The sequence below is a fragment of the Alosa sapidissima genome, chromosome 20 (assembly GCF_018492685.1).
Source record: "Alosa sapidissima isolate fAloSap1 chromosome 20, fAloSap1.pri, whole genome shotgun sequence".
In the NCBI taxonomy this organism is placed as follows: Eukaryota; Metazoa; Chordata; class Actinopteri; order Clupeiformes; family Clupeidae; genus Alosa; species Alosa sapidissima.
This window is the reverse complement of record NC_055976.1, coordinates 24,759,660-24,777,886: the sequence shown is the minus strand read 5'-3', so window position 1 is coordinate 24,777,886 and position 18,227 is coordinate 24,759,660. Positions and strand designations below refer to the sequence as shown.

General features: G+C 43.8%; 1 protein-coding gene across 1 annotated transcript; it reads left to right on the top strand.

Annotated features, from left to right (window-relative positions):
- Positions 1 to 9,356: 9,356 nt before the first annotated feature.
- Positions 9,357 to 16,871, top strand: zdhhc15b (zinc finger DHHC-type palmitoyltransferase 15b). The gene is made up of 12 exons (XM_042074193.1): positions 9,357 to 9,502; positions 9,939 to 9,965; positions 10,242 to 10,336; positions 10,604 to 10,724; positions 11,592 to 11,661; positions 11,912 to 11,944; positions 12,056 to 12,176; positions 12,697 to 12,829; positions 13,578 to 13,704; positions 14,568 to 14,746; positions 15,784 to 15,857; positions 16,149 to 16,871. The coding sequence occupies exons 1-11, from the start codon at positions 9,385 to 9,387 to the stop codon at positions 15,825 to 15,827; spliced, it is 1,068 nt and encodes a 355-aa protein (XP_041930127.1). The 5' UTR covers positions 9,357 to 9,384; the 3' UTR covers positions 15,828 to 15,857; positions 16,149 to 16,871.
- Positions 16,872 to 18,227: the final 1,356 nt, after the last annotated feature.

Here is an 18,227-nt window from a genome sequence, read left to right as displayed (position 1 = left end):
CTCCACTCCTCCCTCCTCTTGTCTGCTCCTCTCTCCTCCATGCTCCTTGCCCTGGCGAGGCAATTAGGGACGGTTTGCAGCCACTGTCGGCCTTGTCCAAAATACCGCAGCGCAGACGTAGTCCCTTGACATGCGTGCTCGTCGTTTACGGCCCTCCATTACTCCGTGGCGCACGCATGCAGCAGGCTTCCCGGTGGCACGGCGCGCTGAAGTTTCCATGATTTGCTGGGGAGAGACACTCCACCCTCCGGGCAGATTTGCTGGGGAGAGACACTCCACCCTACGGGCAGATTTATTTTCACACATGCTGGACGGGGTGTCTGTTAGGCCTCCCCGCCCTGTCATGGTTTATTCTGCTGTTAAGTGTGAATATGAACAGAGCCCATTGCCTCCCTTACTCCGTCTCTTTCTCTCTCTCTCTCCTGTTCTCTACCCCTGTTCATTTTCTTTACATCCAGCCTCTCTTGCTTTCTCTTTCTCTCTCTCTCTCTCTCTCTGTCTCTCTGTCTCTCTGTCTCATTCTCTCTACCCCCTGTCTTTCTCTCTCTAACACACACACACACACAAGTATAAACTTACACCAGTTGAATGAGTTTACTGGTGTTTCAGAGCTCCAAAATTCCTTCTAATGCAAAGTTTGGCATCAAAGCTTGGTTATGCCTTAGCAAAGAAACATAGACTTTCTGCGAAAAAGCTGCACCAACAGTCAGTGAACAGTAACACAACAGAATATGCACATGCGGAGTAAGAGTGGTGTGTAGAAGTGTTTTCAAAGATCAAATGTGAAAGAGCATTTATCATAAAGTCTGTCTGTTAATACTCTCAGGCCATGGGGAGGCTGAGTGTATGTTATGCGTCTCTCAGCCCCTGGAGGTTGAGCGTGTTGAAAACACACGCAGTTACATATCGCAGAAAAATGTTCCACAGAAACAGAATGTGCTGCTCATACAAAGCGCTCTTCTCTGGGTAATACAGTACGACTTCACATTAATGACATAAGCTCACATGCTGTCCCAGGATACCTATCCAAATCTTTTTTTTTTTTTTCTTTTGTTGTTGCTTGTTTGACACAAACAAATGTGGAGTGCAGATTGGATGTGGCATGTTGCAATGCAACGTGAGACCATCATTATTAAAATCATGAGGTCTAGAAGTATCAACCATTCAAAAACATGAGCAGTTTAATGATTTTTGGGTGACCTCGCTGTAACTAAAGACTAGTTGAGGGCATTGCGAGAGCTCTTGGACTGGTGTACATGCACATGGTGTGTGTGTGTGTGTGTGTGTGTGTGTGTGTGTGTGTGTGTGTGTGTGCAGGCAAGGCATTTTTTCCAGCCTACACGTTTGCCCATGTTCAGCTCGGTTCCCTTTCATCTGTGTGAAGTCATACTCCTGTGTTGTTTGCGCGCCAGGCCATTCTGCAAATGAATGTGTGACTTCGGTCTTTCTCAGGCTAAGTAGCGTCAGGGGCCAAAAAAACAACACCAGGCTCAGCTCGGCCCAACCTGACCCATTCTTTGATCACCTGCGTGGTGAGGACATGGTTGACCCACGTTTGGGGGGGTCAGACACGTGCTGAGTTTCCAAAATGTATTCCATCTTGGACTTCAAACAGGGGGGTGGGTGGGTGATGGGGGATCTGTGCTGCGCATATGATGAATGCACTGTCCAGACACTGTCCAAGCATTCTGGGAATGAAATGGGAATGCTATCAAACTCTGTCCTTCGCCTTAGGGTGATTTAAAAACCACGAGTCAGTGCCCTGAAACAGTGCCAGGGGCCAGAGGGGAGGGGGGGGGGGGGGGGGGGGTTGGAGAGGGGTAGAGAGTTAGAGAGTGAGAGAGAGAGAGAGAAAGAGAGAGAGAAAGGGGGGGGCAAATGGAGAGGGGTAGAGAGTGAGAGAGAGAGTGTGTGAGAGAGAGAGAGGGCAAATGGAGAGGGGGGAGAGGGAGACAGAGAGGGGGGGGGAAGGGAGAAAGGGGAAGCAATAGAGAGGGAGGGAGAGAAAGAAAGAGAGAGGGAGAGAGAGAGAGAGAAAGAGAGAGCTGCTGTGCGCAGACAGAGAGGAGAAGTCTGGGAATGCAATTAAAACACACACACACACACACACACACACACACACACACACACACACACACACACACACACATATGCACACTCATTCAGAGTTCATAGTTTGAAGCTTCCATCAGCAGGCTGTCTGTGGTATAAAGCGGTCATCTGCAGAGACAGCTCCAGTTGTTTGACTGAGGCACACACTGGTGAGTGCTCCTGCATCTTGATCCCGTCAGCGCGGAGGGGCCAGGGAGCTGACAGCGGCCCGCGTGAGCGTGCATGACGGAGCTAAGCGCTGCGTGTCTGACAGCGGCCCGCGTGAGCGTGAGCGTGCAGGACGGCACTGAGCGCTGCGCGTCTGTCAGCGGCCTGCAGACAGCTGTGAATGCTGCTGCCCCTGAGACCGGCACAGGTCTTCCTTAAGTATCACACCTTACTTCCCTCTCTTTCTTCCTCTCTCTCTCTCTCTGTCCTTCTCTCTTTCTCTCTCTCTCTCTGTCCTTCTCTCTCGCTCCTTGTTCCTCTGTCAGTGTCTGTGTCATGCTCCCCTTTTCCTTATTTCTCCCTCTAACAATTTCTCTGTCCGTCTGTAATAGTCTGCCTGTCCTTCTGTTAAATAAAGGTGTGTTAAACCTCTCTCTCTCTCTCTCTCTCTCTCTCTCTCAGTTCTTTTCATTTCTTGTTCTCTCCCTTGTTGCTCTTCCTTCTTTCCTTCCTTTCCTTCTCTCTGTCGCTTGCTCCCTCTGTGTCTCTCTCATCTTGCTGTGAATCCTCCACCAGGGTGGCGAGGAATGTACTCAATGCCTGCTGTACTCGGGGGTCTGTCCAAACCTGTTGATATGAGATGTTTGTGTTCCTTCACTCTCTCTCCCTCTCTCTCTCACTCACTCCCTTTCTCTCTCTCTCTCACTCCCTCTCTCTGTTTCTTCTGTCTTTACCAAGAGTAAATGTTTTGATTAAAAGCTGGTTTCTATGTTCCCCATCACAATCGCTTTTGTAGTGGTGAGGTTTGTTCTTGTGCTGATTGACAGGCTCCTCCCTGCACTGAGAGAATGTTCATGCAAGTGTGTGTGTGTGTGTGTGCTTGTGTGTGCGAGAGCGTGTGAGTGTGCACGTTTGCACATGGGTGTGTATGCACAATAATCTACATATGTATGTGTATTTTGAGGTGCTTTTTAGATAGATAGATAGATAGATAGATAGATAGATAGATAGATAGATAGATACTTTATTGATCCCCAAGGGGAAATTCAAGGTCTCAGTAGCATACAGACATCACACACAATATGCACTTACAGCAGAAATATATATACAGTACATATAAACATATAAAAAACTAAAAAAACATATATAAAAAAACTCCACTGTACAATAGAGACAGTAGAAGATAAACATGATACTAAAATACTAAATATACTATATAAATTAAAGCTAATGTCCACATAGTGTGCTTAAGGATGATCAAGCATGACAGGGCAGGGACTGAGCCTGTAATTCAGTGTGCAGCTGAGGATGATCGCTTCCTGGTTGACCCTGTCAAGGGTGCCATGGTCGTGGACCCCTCAACAGACACAAGCAAGATGCAATATACAGTTAAAAGGGTGGGGATAGTAATATGGACATATAAGAGAATAATGTATAATGTAGACAAGATAATATAACAAAACTATGTCAGTGCAAGAATAGGTTGAGGTAAAAGAGTTACAGCCATTGGTCAAGTATTGAGTAAAATGAATGTACTGTATGTTCACATAAGTGATCATATAAGTGTGTATCTTTAATGTGTATTTTATCTACATGCTGTATCTTATGTCTTTGTATACAAATACTCTAGACCGGTCCATATTTGTGTGTAGTTATGCACATGTGTGTGCACATATATGTACAGTGAAAGGTTTTCATATTTGTGCATCTGTTTGAACACATGAAACGCAGTGTGAGTTTTTGTGCATATCACAAGGCCATTTCAGCTCTTACATTAGTATATGTGCACATGTGAGCCTACACCTGAGGACATGCACACACACACAGATCCATGTGTGCGTGTGCTCTGGGCTGCATGGGTGTGGTGTGGTGTGTGTGCGTGTGTGTGTGTGTGTGTGTGTGTGTGTGTGTGTGTGTGTGTGTGTGTGTGTGTGTGTGTGTGCGTGTGTGCTCTGGGCTGCATGGGTGCGGTGTGTGAGAAAGTGGACTTGGCCTGTCAGCATCTCGCCTCTGTCACCCACCCGCACCACAGGGGACCGGCCGAGCACAGGTGTCTGGGAGAGTGTGTGCGGTTCTGCCCACCTGGAGGCCCAGTCACTACAGGTCTTACATAAGACGTACGTATACCTTCGTAAGGCCTCTATAAGCAATGCTCAAGTACATCACCAACTTCTCAATTGGTATATACTCCTATGAGTAGCATATGCATTAGTGACTGAGTAGCACTCACATTGCAGTTACAATAGGAATCTAATAAACCTACACATGCAGTGCTGCTCATAGTAGTATTCAATATGTTTATAACATATACAGTATATAAAAAGGGTGTCACTTGCACTCAAGCCTTTTCGGTGCTCACAGTCCAGGACTAAAGGGTCAGAGAAACTGACTGGGCCACTTCAAAGAGACTAAACCCAGGGATCACCACAGCACTCAGATAACTTTTTAACTTGTTTATTGTGGTGCACAATCGAATGACGATTCGACGCACTGCGTCTTCCTCAGAGTCATAATATGTCTTAATATCATATCATATCATAATATCATAATATGCACTTTTCCACTGACATGTATATATATTATATATACATGTCAGTGAAAAAATGCATCTAAAAAGTGATTGTGGTGCTGCTCACAGTGATTGCGTAACTGCGTGGAGCAGGTGAGGCAGCACAAAGCCCCTGGCTGGCCCTGGACTGAGGTTCTGGTTTAGGGGGGGGGGGGGGGGGAGCGTACATTTACACCCCATTCCGTTAACAACTGGCAGGCTCACACATATGGATGAGACACAGTGTCCATGACGTCAGGGAACAAGGGGCACATGTGATGCTCTGGGAAGGGTTGTGTGGCAGGAGACCTCCGAGTCAGCCAGGAACTTCACCTTTTCACCTTTTAGTGTGCAAACACACACACACACACACACACACACACACACACACACACACACACACTGAGTACAGACAGACAGACAGACAGACAGACAGACACACACACACACACACACACACACACACACACACACACACACACACACACACACACACACACACACACACACAGGTGTTGGTGACATACAATTCAATGCTTTTTGGAAACTGTTGCGGAATGTAACAGAGTAGGAACAAGTTTGTGAGGATGCACATTTTAACATTTGCCATATTAACAGTACCAGAAAATACAATCACCTTGATGTTTGACAACAGATCCAATCTAGCAGTGACATCTAGTGGTGAGTGAAAACACAGACTGATTTGTTTTTTTTTTTCATTTGCTGCAATTGTGCACTAGTTATATAGATTCAGCTATATGAATCTACATATATTCACTATAGTATAGCTATTCAGATATACTATAGTGTCTGCAGCATTCAGGAAAATGGGGGGAAAAGAGATTGTATCCTGAGATGTGCTGAAAAGCTTTTCACCATACATTCTCTGAATGATGCAATCAGAGTTAAATATTTTTTAAGAGACATTTTAGCCTACCTATCTTTGTAGAAGGCCTATATGATTATGTCTGCTCTTAGTCAGAGGTTCAGCTGAAACATATAGGACATTTGACCATTTTAATCATGTTTACTGAGAGTTCATTTTAATTATTTTGTAATCTTTTGAGCTCTTTTATTATTCATGTATTGTGCAGAGTTAGCACTGCATGGTTTTTATGAACTAACAGAATAAAGCATGTTAATCCTTTAAACAGTTAGGCACATGGTGTTACGTGTGTCTACTCTAAATCACAGTTGAAGAGGATTTCAAGCAATTTGCCACATGTCTGTAAAAAGTATCTTTCACTTGATGGGAAAAGCATGGATAAATAATTTTATCCAACTTTCACCTTATCTGCCTGTGGGTCTGAGAAATCAGCAGGGTTCTCAGGACAAACTTCTCGGGAGGAGGCCTATAAATCAGGTTTAGTATGATCAGATTTACGGCTAAATTCTGTATTAGATTTACACACTCTGGAAAGATGTATATTTAGTCGCATAAATACCTTGTTATACTTGCTGGATTAGAAATGTGGAAGACAACCTGTGTTGAGTTATGGGCCTGTAACCAAACAGGTCTTCAGGTGCCAGGGAGGTGCAAAGACTCCAAGGTGAACCCGGAGAAAAGACATGTTCACCAAAACGTGATCTTGATCATCTTGAATTTCAAACTATTTTTGCTTATCAGGTACTGAGGGGTACATGTATAGGTATTGCTGATTGTTAATGGATAGTTAACAAACAAACTAACCAACAACACTCATTCACTAATTCAATCTGGAAATGACAAGTACTGTAAATAAAGTTTATTCAAATGTAGAGTAAAAGCATAAAAAATAAATAAATAAAATGCCATTCATAATTATTGGTACCCCTGGTAAAATTGAGTAAAGAAGGTTATTATAAAATCTATAATTAACTAAACTATAATTCTCATGCCATGCCATAATTATTGGCGCTGTTACATTACATTTGGGCTCCTCTTTAGCTCAGCCCAAAGATTGTCGTTGGATTTAGATCAGGGGACTGAGAACGATGGCTTTTGGATCACCTGCTGGATGATCCAATCATGACCCACTTTTAGTTTCTTGACGGAGACAGACAGATTTTGATTTAAAATGTCCAGGTATTTCATGGAATTCATGATAACATGCACCGTAACAATGTTACCAGGGCCACTGGAGGAAACACAACCCCACATCACAGACCCTCCACCATATTTAATAATATGAGATTATTTTCAGTAGCTATACAGTAGTCATCCTTCTCAAACCCACCTTGACTGTTACAAAAAATCTTTCATCTTTTTTTTTATCCAATTTTCATCTACCATAACATGGTTTTCCTCTAATCATAGCCTATAATATGGTGCCAAGGTGGTTTACATGTAATTAAAATACAGAAAATCTAAAGATAGATAGATATAGATAGATAGATACTTTATTGATCCCCAGGGGAAATTCAAGGTCTCAGCAGCATACATACAACACAAACACATTCTTTAACAGCAGAAAGAGTAATTAAAGTATATAATATAAAAACACAACTAAGCGGTAAGGACAGTAGAAGATAAAGAATATGCTAAATATACTAAAATACAAATTATACTAACACTTAATACAATATATAAAAATATACTAAAATACAAATTACAAAAATACAAATTATACTAACACTTAATCTAAATCAATTCTAAAAACAGTATCCACATAGTGGTGATCAGTGGAAATCAGAGGCGCTTGCAATGACTGAGGCAGGGACTGAGCCTGTGATTCTCTGTGCATAGTAAGGTATGGTAAGGTGCTCTAAGGTGCTCTGTGTGAATGAGTGTCATGGTGGTAGTGCAATGATGATAGTGGCCATGGTGATAGTGCAAATGAGTAAGTCAACAGTGCAACAATGCAGAAATAAAGTAAAGTCTATATATCTATATGTTTAACTATTTAAGAAAATGTATAAGTGTGGCCACAGTTCGGCTGTGGCATGGAGGGGGGGGGGGGGGGTTATGCATATGTGCTAATGTGCTAATATAGCACACAAACAGTGAGGCATAAAGACAGTGGTACAAGTGGCTAGTGGACAGACAGTACCAAACATGGAGGGGGTGAAGAGGCAGACAGACTATGCAGAGAAGTCTATCTCTCCTCTTCCCTGTGAGGCATTGAACAGTTCAATGGCCCTGGGGACAAATTACTTTCTCAGTCTGTCAGTTGTGCAAGGCAGTGAGCGAAGTCTCCAGCTGATCAGGCTCTTCTGCTTAACAATAGTGCCGTGGAGTGGGTGACACTCATTGTCCAAGATGTTGATCAGTTTGTTCAGGGTCCTTTTGTCAGATAGTGAAGTGATGCACTCCAGGGTCTAGTGCATGGCGTACCTGTGGTCTGAGCATGCCTAAGACCAATCGCTCCATTGTCTTCATCACATGTGATGTAAGAGCGACAGGTCTGTAGTCATTAAGCTCACTAGGGTGTGGCTTCTTAGGGACAGGGGTGAGACATGTCTTCCACAGTGTTGGAACTTGTCCAAGTCGTAGGCTCAAATTGAAGATGTGCTTCAGTGGCTCCCCCAGTTCAGCAGCACAGGCCTTGAGTAGCCTTGGGCACAGTCTGTCAGGCCCAGCTGCTTTATTGCTGCGCAATTTCTGAAGTTGGACTGTCACTTGATCTTTTGTAATGGTGAGGGGTGTAAGGGGAGGGGAGCGGGAGGGGTGCATCTGGGATCTGTGTGTCTGATGGCTGTTGACTGAGGTCGTTGTCACCTCATTGTTCGTGATCGCCATGTGGGGGAGGGGTGCAAAATCCAGTGATGGTGGGGGTACGATAGCCTGTGATGATGGAGGTGAGTGTTGCGCTGGTATTGAGGGGGTGTGAGGGTGGGGTTGCTGGGGGATGGTGGACAGACCACCACCATTGGAGCTGGAGCAGGTCAGTCAAACCTGTTGTAGAAGTGGTTCAACTGGTTCGCCCTGTCCAGGTCCCCCTCCACAGAGCTGCTGTTCTTCTTCAGGCCAGTGATAACCTTCATGCAGTCCCATGTCTCCTTCAAGTTGTTTTCCTGCAGCTTCTGTTCCACCTTCTTTCTGTAGTCCTCCTTAGCTTCCTTCAGCTTGAATTTGAGTTCCCCTTGCACGCGCCTCAGCTCTGCCATGTCCCCCTCTCTGACAATAGGATTAAGCAGTACAAGCAGAAAAACTATAAGCCTAAATCTGAAAAATGCAATTGATCTATTTTAACTTGTTTAACATTTATTTTAATGTAAGGCCTAGCCTACAGTATATGTATGGGAGGTAAAAGCTGACCTCCCATATCCTCATCAAAATGTAGGCTAGAGTCATATTGTTCAGATCTTATTAGGCTTAGGTCATTTTTATTTTATAGGCTATTTTACTGCCATTACTTCTACTGTGTCAAACGTCCAACAACTCTCTCTTATCCACCTTGACAGCACAGACTGGACCTCGCTCTGCTCAACCCATTAGTGACGCAGTGACCAATGCGTCGAGTATAATGAACACATTAGTCCTGTAGGCTCCTTTAACAGTCTCAAGTAATCAAATACCGATCTGGTTCAGTTTTTTCTTTTTTCAGTCAGGCGGGTTAGTATGCGTCAGAGAAAATGATTGAGGAGCTAGGCTGACTATGGCTCTATCAAGGGGGCTAAGATGCTGTCAGAGGATATTCTCCTGGATACCTGTCGTAATCATATCGTCTGTGGTGCTATGGTCTTATTACGCATATGTTTTTGAGCTATGTTTTTGTAAGTATTAGAAATACCCGACTTATTTGTGTGCGTGTTGTTTGAATCGGTCTACTTAGTGCTAGCTGATAGAGAGAGGTGTTGCAGACGGGCAATAAGGAAGTGATTTTTACAGCCCGTTTATTAACAAATAATAGTTGTTTAAAAGACAGTTTTCTTTTACACTCTGGGTTTAAGTAAACATTTTCAAAATGAGCTTCGATTTCGATCGGATAACCAGTCCGAAAGACTACGCTGCCTAGTGGATTCATCCAATTAACCTAGGGATAGGATAGGGATAGCTTTCATCAACCTCAGTATCCTCAATCAATCTGCAACATTATCAGCCACCCTGGCTTGATCGTATTTTGATTCCTCGTTGAATATTTTATTCAGGCACTCATGTTAATGACATGACCCACTAATGCAAGCCTATAACTCTGTTTGTCATCCACAGTTACTCTTAGCAATACGCTGGAAAAGGGTGAGTAGACTTTATTATTCAGCTTGTTACAATGCAATTTGTTAAATTGTAGTTTGTTACACGGGAGCTTGCAACAGTTTTTAATAATTATATAATTAATATCTTCTATTTGAATGATCTGTCTTGTTTCTGTAACATGCCAACCCCATTATTCGGCTAGACATGTTTGTTCAGCTGATATGCTATTAAAGGACTGACCGCCTTTGAAAGTGACACTGTGAGAATGTTGATCTTTTGTTTTTTAACTACCGGTAATTGTTTTCTATTTGCATGCAGCGGCATATATTTTAGTATTCCATTTGTGCTTTGTGATGTTCTGTTGGACGTACTGGAAAGCCATCTTCACCCCACCAGCCACTCCCTCCAAGAAGGTAAGAATCAGTAATCATCAGCTAATATTACTTTTACCTCAAGATCAGAAACCTAAGTACATGCAGACGTTTCTTAGTAAACATAATATTCTAGACTCTCTCTGTTCAGGCATATATTTCAGCCTACTTTCATAAGCATTCAGACAGAGGAAAGGCAACCTGTTTGATTATTTGTAAGGATTACGTATTGCTGCTCTATGTAATGGTGGTGTATTACAAGTCTATGACCATTATATTCATACATTTTTCATATATTTTTTTTTTTAGTTTCATATGTCCTACACAGACAAAGAGCGATATGAGATGGAGGAAAGACCAGATGCTCAAAAGCAGATCCTTGCAGACATTGCAAAGAGACTCCCCATATTTACTCGAGCACAATCAGGAGGTAAGCTGTGGTCACCTTACGTCCCAAAATGTTGTGATAATCTATTACACTTCATGGGTCCCACCCATTTGATTAGGCTACTGTTAGTTATTGGTTGTGGTTGTGGATTCTGTTGTTGTTGTTGGTGAAGTTGTTTTGCTAGACACTCTTGTGTCTCCGCTAAGGTGGTGGTGGTTGTGGTGGTATCAAGTTATCTTAAGTGATACTTGCGGTTGTCATGACAACGCAACATCTTTGCGCCTCTCTCACACTCTTTTCAACGTCACTCTGGATTGTGGTTCAAAGTTTGGGCTCCAGTGTTCTACACCACTAAGAGACTAAACATTGTGACCAGCAGAACCAGGGGTATTATTATTATTATTATTCAGTATTTCTGTTCAGGTCGATACCTGGTAACTATTTATCATCGCCAAACTCATCTGAGCTCAGCTCTGAGTGACTTGTGACTGCAGTTTTTGGAGCCAATTAGCAAAATGGAGTGACCATGAGATGACAGAGGGAAATGGAGAGGGGAAATCTAGCAGAGGAGTTGGGTGACTGTGTGTACAGTATGCAACCCTAACTCAGACATGTAGATGTTTTGGTTGTACTGTCCAATGGTGACTGGCAGTGTTTTTGTCTAAGTGTCTGACAATGTTGGTGGTCTCAACAGTCCGACAGTTCATGTGATACTAAGCAGGGGAGTAGCAGGTGGAGGTGGATTGTGTGATTGAGTAGGTTTGGTGGACACAGAACAGTCTACAGGCCTTCCTTGATTGACTGTTGGGGGGGTTTCATATGTGTATGTGTATGTGTATGTGTGTGTGTGTGTGTGTGTGTGTGTGTGTGTGTGTGTTTGTCTAATGTGGTTAATGTGTGTGATCCCAGCTATCAGGTTCTGTGATAGGTGCCAGGTGCTTAAGCCCGACCGCTGTCATCACTGCTCTGTTTGCGAAACGTAAGTAATCCCCCCCACTCCACCACACACACACACTCAAACACACACCAACTACCCATTCTGCCATTATGACCCCCACACTTCTTCACTCTCCACTCCATTGCCTTGTGAAGGACCGCTGAAAGAGGATAGTAGCATGCTAATTAAGGAGGTGTTGTGCAGAAGGAAGTGGATCTGGCTGAAAGGGTATCCCAGATGGGTTCAGGTTTAACTACCAGTGTGACTGATGTATGGCTCCTTCTTTTTCCAGGTGTGTCCTGAAAATGGATCATCATTGCCCGTGGTACGTGTATAAACGCCTGCATGCGTTGCAGTCAATTTTCAGCTTTTGTGGTTCAGAAAAATTGCCACAGCTTGACTGACACTTGTCCTATTTTTTCTGCTTTTGAATTAGGGTAAACAACTGTGTTGGCTTCTCCAACTACAAGTACTTCCTGTTGTTCCTGTCCTACTCCATGTTCTATTGTGTATTCATCGCGTCAACCGTGTTCCAGTATTTCCTGAAATTTTGGATGGTAAGAGGCAATGTCATCATATGCCTTCCATGTTCCATCCCACCTCAAAATAATCTCTTTGTTGGGATAAATCTGTCTTATAAAGATTTATTTTATTGACTGACCATATTTGAGAATGAAAAATAAATCATACCATTTTTTTTTTTTTTTTTTAGGTATATTTTTTGGCCTTTTTATGCCTTTAATTAGATAGGATAGTGGAGATTGACAGGAAGTGAGTGGGAGAGAGAGTTGGGGTGGGATGCGGAAAGGACCACGGGGCGGGAATTGAACCCGGGTCGCCGGTGTACGGTGCAGGTGCCCCAGCCAGTTGCGCCACTGCTGGGGCCAGGCATAAAGCATAACATTTTAACAATATGAATAGAGGTTATTATGCATCAGATCTGGTTCAGTTCTAGATAGACTCTGTATTCACTGTTTGAAAACTAGCCATCATGGGTTGTAATTTTATGACATTTAGTGAGTTAGAACTGAAAATCAAAAATGTTAATTGTCTTTCTATGTGTATTTTTATGCATAGGGTGAGCTTCCAAACGGACCTGCGAAGTTCCACGTATTGTTCCTTTTATTTGTGTCTGTCATGTTCTTCGTCAGCCTCTTGTTCCTCTTTGGCTACCACTGCTGGCTCGTGGCTAAGAACCGGTCCACTTTAGGTGAGCTGAAACACAACCAGCTCCTACAGTCTGTATTACTTACAGTGCTACCTGGGCTTCCTTAACAGATTTGATAAATGCATTGTATACTCTCTCTCTCTCTCTCTCTCTCTCTCTCTCTCTCTCTCTCTCTCTCTCTCTCTCTCTCTCTCTCGGGGTGAATTGCCCTAATGTGGGATATTTTTTGCTTTTCGGACTTCTGTAGTAGTCAACACATTAAATCAACATCCAATTTTAATCACAGGACCTACAGCTTTGGCTTTCCCATAGCCTCACTGACATTCATTAGTTTGGGGAAGAGCCATACCCACTGGGGCTTAGGTGTCCCACACTAGGCAGTGTCCCACATTAGGACAATTTAGCATATGTGTGTTTGGTGAGGAACATGGAGTATTTTTTTGCTATTACACCATGATCTTGATGTTACGTAAGGGATAATGTATAGAACGCCGGTCATTATTGGGAAAATAAGTCCCGACAGGGCGAACCGGGACGCGCCAGCGGAGGGGTCTTGTTCCGCCCTGAAGGGACTTATTTCCCCAATAATGACCGGCGTTCTATACATTATCCTGCTTATTATACGGCTACTTGCCAAAACGATAAAATAAACTCCACGATATGTAAACTTCAGTTATCCTCCTTCGAGAACATATTCACCATGTCTGCTCATATGAAGCCCTCACAGATCTATCCAACACGAGTTCAAATATGTCCCCTTTTCTTGTTTTTGGTCCGTTTCTTTCTCCAGAGGCTTTCTCTGCGCCCGTGTTTCAGGGAGGCCCAGACAAACATGGCTTCAACGTGGGCACGCGTCGCAATCTCCAGCAGGTCTTTGGCGAAGACAAACGGCTCTGGTTCATTCCGGTGTTCACAAGGTCAGTGCAGGTTTCCACATCTTGCTGGGCTGCCTTTTTAGTTCAGTTTTGAAATCTGTCGGATTCGTTGCCAAATTCTGCTGATGGATGGCTTCTAATGGGGAGTTGGCTTGATGTATTGTGTGGTTTGGACTCAGGCTCTTGGCCTAGCATCTTGCGTACCATGCACCTCCTCGGGGAGGTGTGTCTGTGTCTGCATGTCTGTGTGTGTGTGTGTGTGTGTGTGTGTGTGTGTGTGTGTGTGTGTGTGTGTGTGTTCAGAGGAACATTATTGTTGGCCGCTAACAAAGACCCTCGGACACAAGACAAATTATTCTGGTGCCGATCGGTTTCCTCAGCCTGTCAGTGCTGGGGACTGAAGTGCTCAGATAACCTGCGGAAACATAAGCCTTTCAGGAGGGGGATGTCCTGCAGCTCCCACGCAGTCCGTCTCCTTTGGGTCTCCCAGCCAAAGGGTTAACAAGAGACCAGGCTTCAGTGTCACTTTTGAGGGAAGCTTCTTACCTCAGAAGTGTTAGCCTTAATTCATGACAGATTTAAGCAGATGTTCCAGGCTTTTCAATTGATTTTGCCATAGCATGTATAGTTCATAGTGCATAATACAATATGCTAGATTAGATCCCTCCCATATTTCATGAAGTAAGCACAGATTCATATACATAGCCATAGTCAAAGTGCCATAGTTGTAGGTATATGCAGTATCCATGTATCCAGTGTACTGCAGTGTAGTGACTGATGTCCTAAAAGAACTGCAACTGTAGTTTAACAGTAGGACAAAGTTTAGATTGTGTATCTCTTTATGACAGTCCTAAATGCTGTTAAGGTTATGTAAACGTATGTTTTCTTCTGTGTTTGTCTTTCAGTCAGGGCGACGGTCACTATTTCCCTATGCGGAGCCTGAGCTACTCCGAATCCCACAATCCTTTGCTAGCCAATGAGGAGAAGTGGGACGATGAGGAGGACGACGAGGAGGACGATGAGGAGCAGCTGGAGCGACGGGGTAGAGGAGGAGGAGGAGGAGGATCGGATGAAGAGGGCACAGGTGAGTTGAACACGATAGGCGTCCTGGACAGGAACCAGCTCCAAGCCTCCCCAACCTTCTCCCCCCTCCGTCCCTCTGTCCCCAATCCCTCCCCCTCCGCCCCTTCGTTAGCGGAATGAAAGGGCAGTTCGGTTACATGCGGCGCGATCTGAGAGCAATCAGCAGAGATGGCGGAATTGGCGCGGGGCCGGCGGGAGGTGCGCAGCCGCGGCACCAGACAGATAGGGATCATGTGACGACCGGGCGCTCACTGCCCCGTATTATTCTGCCGCACAATGACCTATCTGTTCGACTGGTCCACGGGGCAGGATTCCCCTGCCACGTTTTAATCACATCTAGGAATAATATGCCTACTTGGTCTGAATGGACTGAATACTCTCCTCCCAGTGGAATTAAAAGGGCCCATTTTGAGGTTGACACCAACGCTATTAATGAAAGTCATTCTCCTTGAGATGTTTTTACAGACACACTGAAGGCATTCAAATTAATTTCAGATGGAGTATCTGTCTGACTAAATCCTATAAATGGCCTTTGCTCTGTATACCAATGGGCAGTTTGTAGCAGAGCACTTAAAAAAGTTTCAATTTATATAAACGTTGTACTCTAATTGTCTACATTAACATAAAAACAATGCTGTTTAAAACTGGACAAATTTCTCCACTTTGAAAAAAAAAAATCACAGCAAACTGAGGTGTTGTATCGATGCTGGAGCATTTCAGTCAAGCTTCATTTCATTCCAACAGTCACCTCAGGGGGCAGATAAATTAGATGGAACGACTGTGGCCCAGATTTGGGGCTGCTGCTTGCCATATCCCGCCACCATTTTCTCATCCTTTCCACAGTGCGCTGCTGTGTACAATCCCCAGGGAGCCTTGCTCCATTCACTCGACAGCTCTGTCTCTTAACACTCTCACAAGTCAATAACATTTTCTAGCAAAATTGGCTGATTGAATCTCTCTCCTCCAAGTCTGCTGGATGATCTAATTTTAACACGTGCACTTATTTATTTATATATTGAGTTGTTTGTTATATTCCAGATGGTCCAGATGACCCTTCGGTTACCATAGAGATTGATTCATAGCTGCCTCTGCAATCCTACCTACCGTATTTTGTGAGTATGAAGGGAAAGGCTGCTTGTTCCTGCTAACTCTTCTTACCACTTACTATTTATTCTCTTTATTTCTGCATATGGGCTACAAATATAGAAACAGTACTGTCTACACAAATATACAAATAACATACTGACAGTGACATTAAATGTGAATCAGTGTGCTACATTGAGTTATGTTCTGTTTTGTCTAATGAGTCAATGTAAGGGAATTTTGATAGCACTGTTAATTGTTTCAGCAAACATCATGTTTAATTGAATGTTTCTTATTTTTCTTGACCACCTCAAACACAGCTGGACTCTTCGGGTTGGCCTCCTTCACCTGTGAAGAGTCGTAGGAGGTGGGGGACACAGATGGAAGCCCAAGCAATTTACGCGTGGCTCCCGGTCAAACCGCTGCACCCACCGTGGAGCCAAACAAGCAAAAGGACTGTTCCAGTTGTGTTCTGTTTTCCTGACATTGTGGCACTCATTTTAATGTAACTCAAGACTCTCTTATCACCCCGATTTAACATGTTCAACATTACACTTATTTTCTGTTAAGTTGGAGGATGTACAGGCATCGTGGTGGACAATCGGATAATCATTGGTCATCTGTGAGGGGCTTATCTGTGCTTGCCTCACTCCCTTGTACCATTTCCCTCTGTCTGTGGGGTGTGTGTGTCTTTATCCTAACTAGACTTGTTTGAAGGGGAATGCCAATATTGCATAACTGTGTGTCATCTCTGATCAAAAATCCCGAGTCAGTTGAGGTCAGTTGCCTTTGTACACAGGCCTGAAGCACATATCAGCCTGCCAGCCTGCTCTGGTGGGGAGAACCTCTCTCTTTCTTTCTTTCTTTCTTTCTTTCTTTCTTTCTTTCTTTCTCTCTCTCTGGTTGTGTCATGTTCAGATTGTTTAACAGAGGTTGCCTAAGCATGGTACTGACTGCACAGTGGAAAAGACAAACAAATGTGTTTATATGGTGTGTGTAAGCCTAAGTCTTTCAGGGGGATAAAAAGGAATGCACAAATCAGACATCAGCATCCTGCATCACAATTGGATAAGTGCCGCTTGGTGTGGTAATTGCATTGCTTATTTGATTGGTAAATCATTGCTCTGTATTGCGATACCTTAATGGTCAGATTTTTGGAGTAGCCTCTATAATTTCAGCCACGCACATGCAAACTGGAGAGACTGAAAGTGGTCCCTGTATAACGCGACAGTGTGAATGACGCTTGTCCAGCCTTGGCTCTAACTCTTAAAGGTGCAGTCCGTAATTCAGTTTTGCAAAATCTTCCCTTCCGTGCTCCAGATGCATCACTGGCTGAGGCAGTCTATGGCTTGATCAGAGCCATTGTGTGTGTGTTTTCCATTTTCACAGCCAGGACTGTGCGTCTTAACACAAACACTAAGCAGACAATGGATCATGAGGAGCAATTCACTGAATTTGACCTGAATAGTTGAGACTGCAGACTGCACTTTTGACAGACTTACGGCCTCTACACACAGTTGCGTGCGTTGCAGTGCTGGAGACGCATCCCATTCACTTTACATGGGCTCATGTCATCCGTTGCCGAACTGAATTGTGGGTCCGTTGCATCGCGTTTCTCCCGTCGCTCGCGTTGAGAAGTTCAGCTGTAGCTGCACCGACAGACGGCACTGGCCAATCAAGCCAATCGACGGACGGCACCAACCAATAAAATTACGGTTATACTTCAAGTCATTTGCATAGCTACCGTCGGGAACACCCACTGGCATGCGTTGACAGAACGCAACTGTGTGTAGAAGCCGTTAAAGCCACTATACCTGTCTTTAACTTATGGCACCACCATTACATTTTTCATATGTATATTTTGCTTTTTTTTATTCAAACAACAAACTGTATTTGAATATTTTATTACTGTATCATTACTTATGTGTTTCTTTTTCCCCAGGTTGGGAAAAAACTTAATTTAATTATAATATTCTGTTTTTGACTTGTATTAAGTTAGCAAAGTGAGTGTCTTAATATTATTAATCATGTGAAGTCAGTGCATAACATGCCAAGCTCCAAGCTCCAGCTCCCCCAAACCCTGGGAATGTGTCAGCGTTGTTTTTCTTTGTAACTGAAACTGTAAACAAGTGATGTCGTTTCTCACGGACTAACACAGGTCCCAACTGTGGTTTCTGGTTTCTTACCAAATATGTCCTCTGTGCACTGTGTCCATCTCTAAAGAACCATTCCTCTTCTGTTGTACAGCCACTGCATCGTGAGGTCTACATGCACTTTTTTTTAGGGGGGTGATCGTCAGATAATGATCTGTGATTCAGAGTTTCTGTATTGATTAAGTGCCCTGGAGCGGGATCAGTGGGTAGAGCCTGGATGTTCTAATGGCCCTATCCTAGATGCCC